The 17826-nt window shown below is 37.9% G+C and overlaps 1 protein-coding gene across 5 annotated transcripts in view; it reads left to right on the top strand.

The window, feature by feature from the left end:
- fam13a (family with sequence similarity 13 member A) overlaps nt 1–17826 on the top strand; it is a 66209-nt gene that overhangs the window by 18387 nt on the left and 29996 nt on the right. For all 5 annotated transcript variants that reach the window (XM_044347158.1, XM_044347159.1, XM_044347161.1 and 2 more), the window contains 4 exons: nt 2114–2197; nt 3029–3115; nt 7508–7755; nt 14774–14815. In XM_044347158.1, coding sequence (XP_044203093.1) covers nt 2114–2197; nt 3029–3115; nt 7508–7755; nt 14774–14815 — 461 coding nt within the window. The remainder of the gene's footprint in view (nt 1–2113; nt 2198–3028; nt 3116–7507; nt 7756–14773; nt 14816–17826) is intronic.

Here is a 17826-nt window from a genome sequence, read left to right as displayed (position 1 = left end):
CCTCCACAGGTGCCTGTTTTGAGTCTCTGGTTGTTGATTTATATTTGCTGCTTGGATGTCTGATGTCTTTATTGATTAGCTGGTTTTCCTGGCAGCATCTTGTTTCTGCATCTGTAGCATCCTTAAGAAAGTGTAGCAAGAAACAAACCAAGCGCAACAGATCATCTTCCATCCATTATATAATGTCAGATTCTGTTTTATAATATAATTTTCATAAAATACATAATGAATTCTGTTAATGAACTGAGACAATAATACAGGGAAATGCAAGACGGAAACCAGGATTTTAGAAATTCCTCCTTCCCACTTTTTAAAATTTTTTATAGTTATTTAGAATTTTTTAAATGTTTTCAATTAACTGTTCTGTTAAAATATCTGTAAACTTTATTCTTCAACATGAGAGTCTCTGTCCTGTGAAAACCATGTATCTCCAGAACATCAACTTTTCATGAGCTAAGAAAAATATTGCTGTTTTCAGCTTTTGTGACAATGCATTTTTCAGATAATCCAATAGCCATTTTTACTGTAAGAAATAGAGAAATCTCTCAACTCTTAAGAGACCATTTATTTCTCAAGTTTATTCAAACATTTAAAATCACCAAATTTGAAGATACTTTGTTTTTACTGGAAAGCAACTCCACACTTCACCAAAGAATAAAGTTCTATTGTAGAAATAATGAATCCTTTATTTACATATTTATTTATTTGTTTGTTGCTCTAAAGGCAGTCAAAGTTGAATATACTGCATTATGTCTAAAAATAAAAAAATACTGGAATCAGCCTATGAAATATCTCCCCACAGGTTCCTCAATGAAATGCTAAAATCCTACATACGTAACCCAGAGCAACCTCATGTGAACATAACAAAAACACACATACTCACACAGAACGAGCAGAGACTCAAAGCCAACTGCTTTATGCTGTGACAATGCTAACAGAGAGAAGCTAACCATCTTAACTAGGATGACATATTTAACAGCTTTCAAGACCTTGGAATTATCTTTATTCAAGAATTCAATAAGAAAGTGTAGCATGAAATTACAGTAAATTGAAGTTCATTCCAGCCCACTTCAGAAACTGAAATGAGAGGAATATATACTACAACAGCTGCTGTTAGTCATATTGCAAAACCTTGTCCGAATTTCCACTTTTGGAAAGACATCCATCACCAAAGTCTATGAACAACGTCTTGATTGTTGATTGATGATGGTGTTATCGGTGTGAAACGTGACATGAGCCATCTGATGCCCTGGTGGGTGGACCAGGCAATCACCAGGTGATTTGGCTCCCTTTGCACTTGACCTCTCATCTCCTCTCTCAGGGTACCTCTCCTACCATTTTCAAACACAGTGTCCGATTCCCATGTGACACCATGCTTGCCATGCAAAAAAAATAACTAAGACATGCTGAAGATGTTTTGAGCAATTAAGCGATCACGTGCGACTTGAGCTCATAAAATCCAAAGGTTCCGATTTCTAGTAGCAGTAAAATCAAATCTGGAAACGCTAACGATATAGTGTCATGTTTGTTTTCAGTCACTAGAGTCTGTTCTGCGCTTTGAATGCCTATAAGAGAACTGCTACATGAGACCTCGCTGACCTAAAGGAAACCCCTCAGTCAGAATGAGATCATCTTACAAACAAACATGCACACTTACACAAAAACACTCACACACATGCGCATGTACACACAGTCTGAGGAGGCCCCTTGCCCTCTGACCTTCCTCTTGATGCCTTTGAACGCAGCACATACCGTCGACGGTGTTGCCTTTTCCTTTACTCATAAAATGCTGATGAGCAGGAGATGTTTATATGGGTGTATGTGTTTGAGGACGCAGATTGTCGACCTGTTTAAATCTATTCTGGACTCTGTTGTTAAGGTCCTCAGTGGAAAAGCAAAAGTAGAGCACACATACCCAGGAGGTCTTCTAAAATGACTCTAATTGTAAAAAGAGAGTTCATAGCTACTGTATATATGAGGCTACAACAATAAGAACTGGAGAACAAAGCTTCCTGAACTCAATTTAGCATGATTTGTTGCGCCCTTTGTTACACTTCTGTATGGAAGATGTGGATTACAAATGTGACCGTCTGTGTCCTCTTTCTGGTCCCAGGAGGTGCACGTGACAGATGCAGACACAAAGGAGTCACCCAGCCACCTCAACGCAAAGACACCGACACCAGTTCCCAGAACAAAGGTGCGTGCTCGGCTTTTTTAGCAGCATGCTGGCATGTGTGCATCTTTTGTTTACGCTTAATGCTCCTCAGCGTACCTGTTACGGAAGCCTTTGTCCAAGTCTGTCCGCTGTGAAATGCAGCGTTGTTGTTTATGCGTGACATTCCAGGGTCAAACTTTATGAACCCTTCAAATTCCCTTACATAGTCCTTTTAACCCCAACCATGTGATCTGTGTGACGTGATTAACATAACATGGGCATGTTTTGGAAAAGCTGTTTTCTGAAACCAAAGCCATTTCTGTGTGCGTCTGTGTGGGTTTCTGTGAGCTTTAAAGATGTTATCAGTGTCAGCTGACTTGTGTATACTGCCCGCAATGGTATTTGAGGTTACTGTGTGTGAATAGTTGACGACCAATTTAATAGTACGCCTCTGACATTACTGATAAGTTATTATTTTCTCTAAGGGTAGGAGTCTTTAAAAATAATACTCTTGAAGATGTGCATTTTCTCATACTTGCTGATATTAAAACAGCGGTTAGACACACTTAGAAACATTGCATGAACTGCAGCATTATTAAAATGTAAGTCTCGATTCATATTATTTCCACAAGAACAGACTCTGTAGCACATTTTGTCATTATATTTATATAAGACGTAGAAAATTGATCAGGATTATTCTGCTGCCTGACTTTATTTTATAGTATTCCTGGCTTGTTCAAAATGTTTATGGTTGCTCCAGTAAATACATTCCTAACATTTCAGTATACATTTACTTGTGTAATTAATGTCATACAAATATGGTTTATTTGCACTGTAAATCTTAATCTCTTCATCTTCTGTACATTTTCCCAGGCTGAACATAAAAACCCACCAGAAAATGCAGAAGGTCTGACAAAATCCTCCACTAACACTCCAAAGGCAAGGCCAAGGAAAAAGAAGGTAGAGAAAATAACAGTTTGTTACTGTCGGAGTGATTAATTGTTTTCGTTTAAGGGCTTGGTCTAATGGTTTACTACAGTCTATTTCTCACCCTTTTCAATAAATACTTTGCTGCTTTCTTATCTGCTGTATTGCCCTGGTGCTGATTAGCCTGAGGTCATCTCTCAGACAGCCTCTGATGCCTGTGGCCTCGCTGCTCAGTCACATGATGTGATTTGATAAAGGCAATCTGCTGCAGGAAACAACAGCGCGCTTATTTGCAGTGCGAGACAAACACGGGCTGTGGTATGCTCTTCCAGCTCTGTTGTGGTTTTATTACAAATGAGCTCTGCCAGAAAAACGTCATTTGCTCGTAGATTTGATTGGAATTAAAGCTTGGAAATCTCCTGTTTGTGTATATGTAGCAGAAATTGAGCTGTGAATTAATCTATATATATATATATGAGGTCATTAAGAGAGCTACATTTATTAAATTAAATTTAAATCTGGTTAAGTTATAAACTCTGCTCCTTTGATCACATAACTCACATAACTGTAAAATTAGTTTTGATTACCTTCATATTTAAATACAGTATGCAGCAGAAATACATTTTCTGATGTTGGCTTCAGTTTGCCAAGAAAAGCTGAAATGAGTGTAGAAAGAAAGATCTGATGACATAAATGTGGTTTACATATGACGTATCACTGTAGAGATAAAATAAATGCTGACTGACAGCAGGATGAGCTCAAAGGAAGGCAAGACTTCTGCTGATGAAGAATGTTTGCTTCCCACAGCAGTCAGTGAAACATATTCAGCTTGTAGCAGAGCAGCTATATAGAAGGTATTAATGTTTTTAAATGCCTGAAGTTACTTAAAGATAAAAAGGTAGCCGTCCGCAGTCAACAAATAATTAATATCAGGAGTTAAGGAGCCTTTGAAATACTAACCACAGAGCACAAAATGAGCACCAGACACCAGCCAAATGCTGGTAAAATATGCAAGTGGCTGGTAGATTTGCTTCATTCACCAGCCAAAAAAAAAAAACAATGGTAGTCTATTGAGTGGCTGGGAAAATTTTAACATTTACTAGTCATTTGGCTGGTGGACCAAAAAGTTAGTTTTGCTCCCTGCCTAACCACATCAACTGCTGATTTCTGTATATACTAATTCTGAATCACAGAGATCCTCACTTCCTATAAAAATGAAAATGGGCTTTTACAGGAAAAGGCTTTACCTCTTAATGATTTATCAGGTTATTAGTCATAACTATACATATTAACTTTCATATCTGTATTTCCCAAACAGATCTGGAAAACTCCTCCATAAAATCTGTTTGACTCACAAGGCCAAACACACTAGAGATTTGGCCTTGATGCTTCCTGCTGCTACAGACCGTTAAAACTGAAACGTTTGGATTGGTTGCTATACTGTGTGGCGTTGTAAAGCAGAAGTGTTATACGTTTATAGATTACACAGTATTTATCTACCTGAGGTTAGGCCTATTGGTGAGACACATACAAACAAACAAACATACACACAGTTAGAGCCCTAAACATATCAGTTGTATCTGTTTGATTTATGATGCACCTCTCATTAAAAAGCATGTGATCAAAGGGGAACTTGTGTTTCCTTGAACACACACACCAACGTCCATGTCCATACATTAGCTTTGGGCTCCAAAAGGCACAAAATTATTAAAGGCAGAGTTCTAATAAATCCTTGTTATTGAATGAATATTACATTGCAAGAAACCCTCAGTTGCTATGGTACAACCACAGTGAACAATCTGATTACTTTTTTGACATAGGTAAAAGTCACATGTTTCATCTGGTGAAAGTGATTCTACAAGCATGGATCAGATTGCAAGACGCATCCACAAAGCTAGACATCTGAGAGCCGAGCCGTCAGCAGTCAGTGAATAGAGATCAGTTAACATAGGTATAGTTTATTTCAGCTATAACTACTTTTTTCACTGTAGTACGTTATTTGAGAAAAAGCAAACCAAGTTAAAATTCTAAGTTCTAAACATTGTATTTGGCTTTCTTTTACAGTGTTTTGAGAAAATTATTAGTTAATCCATGATTTAGAAACCAGGTCATATTGGTCTGTCAGGCTTGTTTGCCATCTGGCCTATTTACCTCCAACTTGTTGTTGCTCTGTTTGAGCTCTTTTTTATGTGTAGACAGAAACTGAGAACCAGGAATGGAGGCAGCGTGATGGGTCAGTGGTCAACACTGTGTTTGATTTTTTTTTTAAATCTCTGTCTGTTGGGAGTTTCCATGACTTACTTACATGGCTTTACTATTCAATATATAGTCCACTATGTAATGTGTTGTTAATTTTGTAGTGTTTTCCACATAGAGAGAATTATTATACCGTGTATATACATATATATATATATATATGATATAAAATATACTGTATATATCCTATACTAAATATACCCTATACACTAAATATGAGAAAATGTAACTCAAAATGAAAGAAAGAAAGCAGTGTTAGAAATTGTTTTATTTGCCATAGTGAGTACAGAATAGGTGAACAATTTCAGTTCCCATGTTTTAAAGGCATATACAATGTATGTATTGGAGGCTCTATGGCTATGTTCAGACTGCAGGCAAAAGTGGCCCAAATCAGATTGTTTTGCTCTTATGTGAGTCAGATCTGGGGGGGGTTTTCATAACAATTTGAACAGCACAAATCATATAGAAACTGATCTTATCCTAAATCAGATACAGGTCTGATTTGTTGCAATGTGACCTCTGAACAGTCATATTGAAATTCATGCGACTTTTAGGTTGTTTCTGTGCTATTCACGTCACAATCCCACCACTCCTGACTCCGCATCCACACACACCTCCGTACAGAAGTAGCGGCCATTGCTCCACAAAAAGCCACAATTCTCCTCAGCCTTGTCCTCGTTATCATCTGCTCATGAATTCACTGGCTTACACTGTACATCAACTTATAAATGACATCGTAAACACTGACTTCAGTTGTCTCTGTGTTTACTTCCGTACAACAGCATGCTGCATGTAACGTCTTTGTTATTGTTCTTTTGTGCATGCAGGTCAGTTCAGGACTGTGACCAGTTCACACTCGAATCTGATATTGGCCATATTTAAAAAATAATATGAACAGCAAAACAAAAAAGCGGATCTGAGCAATAAATCCAAATTGAACACCAAGTCTTGCTGTGTGAATGTAGCCTAAATTGGCGCCAGGTGCCTGTACAAATGTGAGGTTTTGCTTTTTTTTTTGTTTTTCTTTGTACATATTTAAGAAGAACACAACAACAAAAGCACAACGGACAAAACACATAATCAGAAAAACCTAAAAACACAGACCAACCCAGATGACACCAACATCTCACCATCACTGTTAAAGTTCATTGTCACAACACACTTTTCTACCTGGATTTGAGGATGGTTACCTGTCTGTGTTGCCTCCGTGACAAAATAGGCTCCAACCTCCTGTAAGAAAACAAGCTAATATTCACATTAATTTTTCCTGTCCTTTCCCGTCCTCTGTGGTTTTGTGTCAATGACAAATTTAGCTAAATCAATTTCAAAGCCCCAAGGGGCAAAATCCATACCAGGTCTAGCTAAAGAAGTTTGTGGAGCTAATTACGTTCCCAAAGATTCACCCCTAAAGTGCACCAATGGCTAAATGTCTAAATGGAGGCCGCATCCATAGATTTTAGAGCAACCCATTAAGTTAAAACCCAAATGGAAATGTTCCACTGATAATTGGTTTAAAGAAAAAAAAAAGGTTAGCTTTTTAATTCAACCGACATGTTTACCGGGAGCCAAGCCTTTTTTTAGCAATGGGTGTTTTAACCATTATCAATACTTAAGCTGCTGGCGTCAGACCCATTTTATACTCTGTTTGTCAGCCAGCTATTTGCCCTCAGTGTACCTGAGCCTGCATACAACTCGTATATACCAAGAGAAAACACTTTGACACATTCTTTAACACCTCTCTCAGGTTTCCGTGGTTGAAGCTCCGTAAAAATGCAGAAGGGTACTGTTCACAATGTGGCTGTTATTAGGTTAAGGTTCTTCTCCTACACAACGGTCGGTGGTTCACGCTGTTTATACCCACTCAGGGTCGACACGGTAAGACAAACATCAGTCTAACCTTACAGTTTTACAAGCTAACCTCTTTTTTCACCTCATCTCTTTTGTGGTTCTTTTATTGCTCTCTGTCTCACCTCAGAAGATCTTCAAATGCGTGTTTTATCTGAGCAAAGGTTGAAAGCTCCAATGTGTGTGTATGTGTGTGTGTGCGGTATGAAGTTGTTTAGCTTGATCGAGCAGAAATGTTCACAGCCGTGTATCATTTACCTTGCGTGCTGTCTCTCATTTCCTGTCACGGGACTAACCTGTTGCTTGCGTCTCTCTGTAAAACAGGTGAGGAAAGGGAAGAGTGACGGCATGCCTCAAGTCATCCCTCAACCCAGCTGTTCTACTCGGTTGCCCCATGCAAGGCCTCTTTCCATACCAATAGTTTTGCCCCTGACCTCAGAGCTCAGGAGCCCCAGCCCAGAGGCCATGGAGACGGGTCCGATGCCCTTGGTTCGCAAAGACACCCCAGATACTTCCTCGCACCTCAGCCACCTCGATGTCAGCCCCTCTGATAGCATGGAGGCCCTCAGCAGGTCAGTGTGTCCAGTTTAAGTACATGCACCTGTCTCTGAGAAAAAATACAAATATATAATAATATAATGACTGAATTTTAAAAATAGAGCTTAGAGCTGAATTAATGGCAGATGTTCATGAATATGTAGATATATCAGACATTTTTAGATAGCATGTTGTGCATGTTCCGTTACTGGAAATGAATTAGTATGTACAGTATAGTCAGAGATGAATATATTACATTTATACTAGCATGAGTTAAAAGCATGAAATAAATAGTTCTTGTTCAAATAAATAAGAGGCAAATAATTAAGCATGCACCAAAAATAGTTGCATGCTTAGTCATAAAACTACAGTTACTCCTGTAGTTTTATGATTTTATATGGATCAAAATCTTATCTGTGAGCTCGATGCTTTACGACCACTGTAAAATAAAACCTAAGGTCATATAACACAAAACAAATGTTGACTGCCACATACCTCACATTAGGTGCTAAATCATTCCTGTTTTCCTTTTCCGATGTCATCGTGATTTCACTGTTTCGAGTTGGTTTTATTATGTCATCAAACAACCTACACATACGGTAATATACTTTTTTCCACATATCCAGCAGGAAACCTAACAAACAAAAGCACACAGATTAAAACTATAAATATAAAACATGGACACACAAAATAACAAAATGAACAAAATATTAAAGAAAATAATGAAAAACTGTAAACAGCACATAAAAAGTGTTATGGATAAAATTGAAGCATGAAACAAGATAATAAAAATAACTTTCCAATGTCGATATTAGAGGGGACTTTTATCTGTGGTAAATAGGTTATGAACACTGTTTGTATAGGTGATGTGCTATTAGCCGAGGCCAAGGGTGAAGAATTAGGGTGAGTGTCTGACAGTGATCAGGGATCTAAAGCCCGAGCCCCGTGGCCATGTGCCTTTGGCATGCAAACAAGCCTATTATAAGAAGCTGAAACTGGAACCACTTGGTGTCGAGTGTCCTCAGTCCTGGAATAGCAAGGCTACAGCTGTGTCTGTTGTTGGGGCTCTTTACTGCTTTGACTGGTGGCTTAGACTAGCATTAACCTTGGATGCGATCACACCTGCACTGGTTGACTTACACGCTTTGCTTGCTACTGTGCTTTTTAAAACCTCTGCTCATTTACCCAAAATCCAGTTCATCCACTGTGTATGTTTCAAGATTAGTAAAGCTCTTTACTGACGATAGGACATAAGTAAAATATGTCTCAATGGAAAAACTGAAAGTTAAAATGTGGAGCAAAGCAATAAAAGTCATACACGTAATGTTGAAACACTAAAATGAGAAATGATGATGCTGTTTTGGCTTCTACTACGGCTTGTCAGACACACCACTGACCTTTTTCACAAGAACATTAATCATGAGTTTAAAACCGTGTCAGCACCAGATACATTGAGACATTACATCTGGTGTTCTTTCACACGCACTTGTATACAGAAATATTTCAAAATAATAATAATAATATATATATATATATATATATATATATATATATATATTTTAAAAATCCTATAAACACAAATTGTTTTTTATTCCAGGGTATTGTGGAATGTATTTTTATCGTAGGATGTGTGGAGGTATATTGTAAGTAACTAGTAGTTGGTACTAGTATTAACAAGCAGTGTTATACAAATTAACAGGTATAACACACATTCATCATAAATCAAATACTTTTCTATATTCTGTATCCAAAAGGTCAACCTGATTAATTCTCAAGAGAGTGAAGAGTACCGCTCGGGTGCAACCTAATTTATTAAATCAACAAGGCAAACCATCAGCTCTTAGTGGAACAGATGTTCCTGTCTACGTGAAGTAGCAAATATAATACTTCCAAGGTGGCAAGAGCTTTCCTCGTCATGGCAGGGTACCAGTAAATCCTCTGGCGAACCCCCCCCACCCTAAAATTCTCCTTGTCAGGTCGTATTGGGTGACTGATCTTCAGACAGCGTGACGGGGGACCCCACTAAAGTGCGTCAGCAATCAGCGCTGGTATTTACCAATAGACAACCGCAGCGGCCAAAAAGACTGAGATGATTTTACCGGCTTAAAGCCATAGATACTCAAATTAAAGACAGTGGAGCTTTCAAACTTTCAAAGACAAAGCATGTTTGTGAATGTGGTCAAAAATAGTTGATATGTGTTTGTATAGAAAATAGTTTCAGGTCTGAGTAGCTGTGATTTTGACACATAAAATCCACAGCAAATATATGGTAATTTTCCATGAGTGGACATCTGTGTGTTCATGTGTGTAGCCACTCTCATGCCTACTTGTCAGCTTGCTCTCACTTTCCATAGGTACGTGTCAGACAAATCTGTGTCAGCATAGCGCAACACATACAGCGGCACAGCAAACTTGACCACAACTGAAGTATCTTGAACGACCAAATTCATTTTTTAATAAAAAAGTTTTGTTTTCATAAACTTTGTTGTATGTTGTACTATGTTTATTTTCAGGGTGTGAAATAATCAAGGAAAGTATGTTCTTGTGTGCATCTTGTTGGTTGTAAAGAAGTTCTGTTTAGTATTATTTTATTTGAAAGGGTAATTCCTTCATACCAGGAACTACCCCTGGCCTGAGTCACCCTGCTCACTCAGGTCATGTTCCACACACGCTAGAAATCAAATCGTCATACTCAGGCTTTTCTATTAGTGGCTCCACTTTTAGATCTTCCTTTGCATCCACACTCTTGACTTCCCAGTACTGTATCAGAGCAGTGCAGATCAAGCAGTATGAGTCTTACATCCACCGTGCTGTAACATCTTTAACACTTTGCCTCCTCTTTATCAAATAAATGCCACAGCGCTCTCACCTTTACCTGAAATATGACACCAGCCTCATTCACCACACGGGCCACATGAGCCAACATAGCAGCGTCATGTGAACTTATTATGCTCTTAGCATTGCGTAGTTACACGTAGGGGGATGCATACTGGCTTTTGTGTGGAGTTGCCATGGTTCACTGAGTCTTGTGATGTAACCATTGAGTTTCTTAGAAGCCCATTGGAAATAGGTGGAAGTGAGGAACGTTGCGGTGTGGTGTGAGTACAGGCAGTAACAGTATTGTTGGCCGCCTGTCAGGAAGTCTCATCCATCAGCCTGAACAGCAAGAACCTGCTGGCTGGATCAAACTGGTTTTACTACTTTTTTTTTTTTAATGTTCGTACCTTTTTTCCCCAAATCTCATATATTTGCCCTTAATCATATCAAGATTTCATCCAACTGGTTTTGCTGTTTTATTCATGAAGATGTTACACCACTAATCCAAGAGGCCTCTTTAGTCTTCTCATGCTTTACCAGTAAGGAGAACTGAAGGAGCCTCTTGGAAATGTGGGGAAAACATCTCAAAGAACAAAAACAAATACCTCATTTTTATACTTTTGACTTTGTGGTTCTAGATACTATGTTTGATGTTGAAGTTCAGTTATAGACCTAACACAGAGTCAAACACCTGCTTGACTGTGAAGGGAAAGAATGACTGCAGTTCTACTTCTGTCCTTTGTCAAAAATATTTATTTCAACTTGTAACAACAAGTCAATAAATCCATGAGTTCATGATTAGAAAATGAATCAACAACAATTCTGATAGCTGGTTAACAAATTTTGAAGCCAAAATGCCAAATAGTCTCTTTTTTAAGCCCCTCACAAGTGAGCTAAAACAGCCAGTTTCAGACAGAGGCTGAACTGAGGCTGCATTAAGTGCCAATATAAGATAAATAAGACTGTAAATTAACTGTAAATCATTCAAAGAATATAAATATAGACCTTGACATGATGCATGATGGCTTTGTGTTCCTTTAACACCATTTTCTCTAATAGAACGATATATACCAACCATAGCTTAGCCAGGCTTATCCAACAAATACTTAGGGTCTTGATCACCACACAGTTTCTGCTCAGAGGTATTCTAAGAATGTTCAGCACTCATCTAAAACCTGATGGTTTTGGGGGTCCTGAAAGCAGTGGAGGCTGGTGAGAGGGGCTTAGACACAAGGGGACTCTGGCTGTGGTCCCTACCCATCTTTGCCTCTTAGTTAATCAACAAATTGCAAAAAAGAACTTCTCTGTAGGATTGATGCATTTTGGATCTGTCTTGACTGGTCACACACTTTGTTTTACAGTTTCAGTTCAAAAAACAGTCACAACTTATTTTTGAATAAAGATAAAATAAAAAATAATAAAACAAGAACACTACTGTAATGGGCAGTGTTCAGCCAATAATGTACTGATTGCACTTCCAAATTGTTGTTGGTGAAAAATGTTGTGGAACTAGTATTTACATCTGCAATACAAAAAGATTTAATCATACTTCATAGACATCAGTGTCTCACTGCTGCTAGCTAAAAAGAGAATGTTATTGCATGTTGTAGAGGGATTTTTGGGAGCACTTCAGTAGCCGAAAGGTTACTGCACGGACCACATAATCGCAACATCCCTGATTCAGTTCCAACAAGGGACCCTTGTTGCATGTTATACCTGTGTCTGTGTCTCTCTCCCTTTGTTTCCTGTCTGCCTCTTCACTGCCCATCGTCCAATAAAGGCACAAATACCTATATATATATATATATATATATATATATATATATATATATATATATATATATATATATTGTAGAGGGATTTTGAAAAAGGTGAGGCAGGGCAGGGCGGAAGGGACCCCACCAAAAATAGCTGGAGCCAGTGGGAGGATTATTCAAGTGACCAGCATCCGTTGGTAAGCTAGACTGCCTTTGTCTACACATTTTTAAATATGTTGAAAAAGTGGAGCGTATCCAGATTGAACCAACTTGTCATTGGTAGTTTTCCATTCAGCCAGGAGGGATTTCTGAGTATCCCTATAAAGCTTCTTGTTATCCCCTCAGTAAGGTAGTGGGTAAGCAGGATTTCCGCTTTTGCAATTCACGGCAGCAATGACGGCACACATTATTTTAATACGCTTGCCAGACTGTGTAACACCAGTTGAGAACATTGGTGTGGGGGGGCTCTGAAAGAATTTGAAAGTATTTGTGGTGACCTACACCTGCACCTAAAAGGAAGTTGGAGGAATATGTGCACATTTCCTGTGCATTGTGTCATTTTACAAAACCTTTGAAGTTCAGCGAACTTTGGCCCATTTTGATTCCTGCCTGACTTGAAACCTAAATCCTTTGTTTTGAACTTATTGAGGTGCTGCCCGAATGGCCAATGTGTTTTCTCCTCCCCTCAATATGCCTGCCCCTTACTGTAAGCCACATGAAGGTACGTCAGTCACGTACCAAAACACATCAGAGTACTGAACATTCCCTGAATGGTCCAGTCAAAAACAGGTCTTTATTCTGTGTCTGGGAGTATCTGAGACTCAACATGTTTACAACCAATGATCAGACTGATTGTTTATTGGCACAGCAGGCACAGTTATCTAATGTTGGAAATGTTGGATTTTCTATGTTTTCTGTTCCTCTATAAGACAAAAACAAAAGTAGCAAAACAGAATATTATGCTGCTCTATCGACAATATTGTGTGACTGCTCTGTTTGGCGTCTGCTGAGCTCTATATAGTGTAAAGGAGAGTAAACTTGGATAACAGTATTAACTAAAACAAAAACACATGTTGCTTGAGATATTTATGATTGTCAGTCAGTCATCATGTAGAAGACTGAATATAAACCACTCAGCCATTAATGAGTAGGGCTGCAATTAACGATTATTTTCATTGTCGATTAATCTGCTGGTCATTTTTTCAGTTTGTTTGGTCCATGAAATGTCAGAAAACTGTGACAACTGGCCTTCACAATTTCCTAAACCCCAAGGTGATGTCATGACATTTTATCCTACCAACAGACTAAAATTTAAAGATATTATATTACAATAAGAACAATAAAAAAGCAATGTGCATCTGTGGTACCTGGTTTGTCAACATTTTTTTTGCACTCAAACCTTTGTATAAATCCTGCTGTTGCATATCTGTAAACTGAGAGCGCTGTTATGGTTCATGCTAGCCCAATATGTGTTCTCTTGTCACAGGTGAACATACAAATAAAGTCCCACAAGGGGTTTAAATTGATGCTTGGTCACACTGTTGTGTCTTTTAAAGAGAAAATATCTCACAGCAGACATTTTGACTCATCATAGTAGGAAAAGCACAGATGTTACTAATAACATTAACGACGGCTCTGCAATCAGGAAGTCATGACAGTGTGACAGCGAGCCAACATGCACATTATAAGGCCCCTGAAGCTGGAGCAGCTAAATGTGATTCAGCCATCATTCATTTTATTATTTACACCTGTGTGTTTCCTGTTGTAACATGTGAAAACATCTCATTAACACTGAAGACTCATGTCTAACTTGCTTAAAAGTTTACATTTAACCACGCATCTGATTTGCAGTTTTAAAATATATTTAAAGTTTAGTTGTAACATATTGTCAAGGTAGCAAGACATCACTAAATTTAACTGTGAGAGAATGTCTCAAATTGAAGGAAATAAACAAATAGAAAGACAGTTTTGAAGACAATTAATTTGTTACATTGTCTGACAGTTCAGGTTTGGTTGCTGTGTTTTTCTTCCTGCTTTGACTTTAGAGAAGATAATACAGTATTCAGCTCTGCTTAGGCAAACAAGACTGAGCGATTATGAAATTTCACCCTGTAAGTGCAAGGATATGAAAATGTGAAGCAATCTCAACATTCAGTGCCAACAAAGAGTTCCTCTTGTCGTTGCATAATTTTATCATGTGTTCCTGGGCATACATCCAGTGGCCGCAGTCAGCCTATATTCTAGAGCAGCATTTCTCTAGTGGTTCATAATAATTACCCGAGACAAGTTCCACAAAGGCATTGATCTGTTGCACTGCATGGCTATTATTCTGCAGACAAAAGCCAGCCTTATGCTCCTATTTTCAGCCCCAGTAACATGTAGTGGGGTGAGGGGAGGGATGTAATGTTTTTATGCCATAGCTCTTCATAGCCACATCCTGCAAGCTAATTAATAACGTCTGTTTGTTTTCCCATTACAGCTCCCAAGAAGAAGAGAGACCAATATCTCCTTTCTACATGAGGTAGGCTTCTTGTCTCTGTATGTTAGAAAGCTGACAAAATTGGGTGAAAGCATGTTGTTTTGGACTGGAAGTGTGGGGGGAAGTGGCTCCGTGCTGCCTCAGTGCATTATCATCGAAAACAATGGAATCACCAGTTAGAGGGAAAGCAGGGCAGCGTGCACATGCAACAGTTTGCTCACCGCTGTTTGGTTATTGTGGCCACCACAGCACATGTTTCAGACACACCCACAGTCTGTGGACACACCACACAAAACAAAAGACACGTCTGTCACACGGCATTTGTTTATCTTTATGATAATGTGTGAACAATTATTATATTATATTATAATTGTCTCCATCAAATCAGTTACTGATTTTAATATATTTTTGTTAAGTGTCAATGTGGATGTGAGTTGTTTACTCATCAGTAAACAAAACTAAGAGTCTACAGCCATGCAAGCAGCATTGTGAGGCTGTACTCAGGCAGAGCTGGGCTTTGAGCTAAATGCGACTACCTGCATGCTAACATGTTCACAAAAACAATGGTAATAAGTCAATGATAAGCGGCTATGTTTACCATGTTGACCATCTTAGTTTAGCATGGTAGCATGCTAAAATTTGCTACATTAGTCTTAGTAAGCTAAACTACTAAACACTAAATATAGCTGAGGCTGATGGGAATGTCATTACTTTTCTAGTTATTTTGTTACAAGTTGAAGTATCGGACAAATTAAAATTTTGACCTGATGATCAAAAATTATTACAATTTATTCTGAGGGCGACATGAATTTATGTATCAAATATCATGGCGATCCATCCAACAGCTGTCAAACCATTTCTCGCAAAAGTACCAAAGTCCAGCTCATGGTGGCGCTAGAGGAGGAAGAAAAGTCCAAGGATCGCCATAGTCAGTGGGATTCATCCTTCAGAGACCATGAATGTCTGTACAAAATTTCATGGCAATCCATCCAATAGTTGTTAAGATATTTCAGTCTGGACCAACCAACCAACCATCATTGCCTTACCTAGATGATTGCTTTCCCTAGAGCCACACCACTAGAATGGCTAAAATGACCTGTTACAAATAAATGCAACATATACTTAACATATACAACATACCGTAAAAGGCCGACAAAACATCATTAATAATCATCAGTTAAACATCAATAACCACTGTCATTGTTTCCCATCAATCCTTCAGTGCATGTCGACCTAAAGCCTTCAAACACAGCAGATCTTCCAGTTAATCTTACCGGCTGGTTCGTCACTGGAACATTTTGACTGGAGTGTTGTTCACTGATATGACCCTAGAGCTGATAGGGCTCTAGGGCAGCTTGTGTTTGTGTGGTCAAGTGTTTTTATTGCTTTTCCCGAAAAAGAACTGAGTCATAGATTCAGGACAAAAGCCTCACAGGATAATCGTCAGAGACAAAAGGTTAAAAAAATAGGATGCAGTGCAACTCTTATGATTTTATGCTTCATATGATATTTGGACATTCAAGCTCATAGTAAAATGTTCACTAGAGTCACAGGTAGCAATGTTCACTAAAGAATAGATGACCAAACATAGTAAGTGTGTAAGAATTGTGTTGCTTTACAAAATTATTTTGTAGCAGCAGTAACGCCAGACAGAACAAAAATATTTTGTCTTATCTTTGAATGTAATAAAACTCCAAGCTTAGTCATCCATGATGAAAGGTCAAAGGTTCCAACTAGTTCACTAATCCCAGACATGTGATCATAGAGTCAGCCATGTACGTGTAGTATATCATAAAAACAATAGACATAACCTAAAATACATAACATAATCACATGCATACATGTATATTTACTCAATAAACTGGAGCAAAACTACTCTCATTATGCAATAAAAAGAAAATCCCATCCATAACATTTCATAGGTCTATAACTCATATTGTGTGTGTGTGTATATGTATGTGTATATATGTGTGTGTGTGTATATATATATATACACATATACATATACATATACATATACATATATATATATACCTGGTTCTACCTGGTTTCCCCAGGTAGATGTATCCTGGAGAACATTGATTTCTCTGCCATGTATACACATAACCGGGTTTCTGAAAAACAAAGCAGCTGGTAGAAGTCCAAATCTGGTTAGTGATCTGCTGCATGTGTATGCATGCGGATTTACATGGACCACGATCCTACAGTGCATATAAATGTGTTCCCTGATATCCCTATATTTATATAGCACTTATCAAAACAGTCACAAAGTGCTTCATGTAGAATAGCAGATAACAACACACAACAATAAAAGAGGTAAAAGAACAACATAAAATAGCTGTCAGACAATAAATAAACATAGTAAGACCCATAAAACAGAATAACACTAGCATCAAGTAAAGTCAGGGACCAATGAAAGTACATTTTGAGCTTAGATATAAAAGAAGCCACTGACTCAGCCTGTCTTATTATACATTGTTATTGTGCTTTATTATGCATGTATAAGTACAGTAACCATATATGTATACTTATATTTATGTAAAAAAAAAATAAAAAAATTTAAAAAGCCTTTATTTTGAATTGAAGTTAATGTTGACGGGTCACGGGAACATGGAGGTTACATGGAAAACATTCGTTGCACTCACTTTCATATTCATTCATGTTTTATTAACAATCTGTCAATCTCTCGTTAAGTCCACTTCACTGCTAAAACAATTAACAATGGTCAATTAATCAACATGGCAGCTGACAGACAATTGGTTGCCAACATTGTAGGTGCTCAATTAATCGTTGAACTCATTTATCAATCAATCATGTTATGTAATTGATCTAAAATCTAATTTCTGTGGGTTTTTCAGACAAAATAACATATTTGAAGAGTCACCTTGGGCACTGGGAACTTTTTTTTACTATATTCTGACATCTTATACACTTAAAGATTAATCAATCAACTTTAATAATCTATTAAAATAAGTCTTTAGTTGCAGCCCCAGTCTATCTCACTTTGACATCTCTGAATGAATAATATCTGCTGACACATACAAATTCTCTGT

Source organism: Thunnus albacares, chromosome 3 (assembly GCF_914725855.1).
Source record: "Thunnus albacares chromosome 3, fThuAlb1.1, whole genome shotgun sequence".
Classification (NCBI taxonomy): domain Eukaryota; kingdom Metazoa; phylum Chordata; class Actinopteri; order Scombriformes; family Scombridae; genus Thunnus; species Thunnus albacares.
This window is presented reverse-complemented; position numbering and strand designations above follow the sequence as displayed.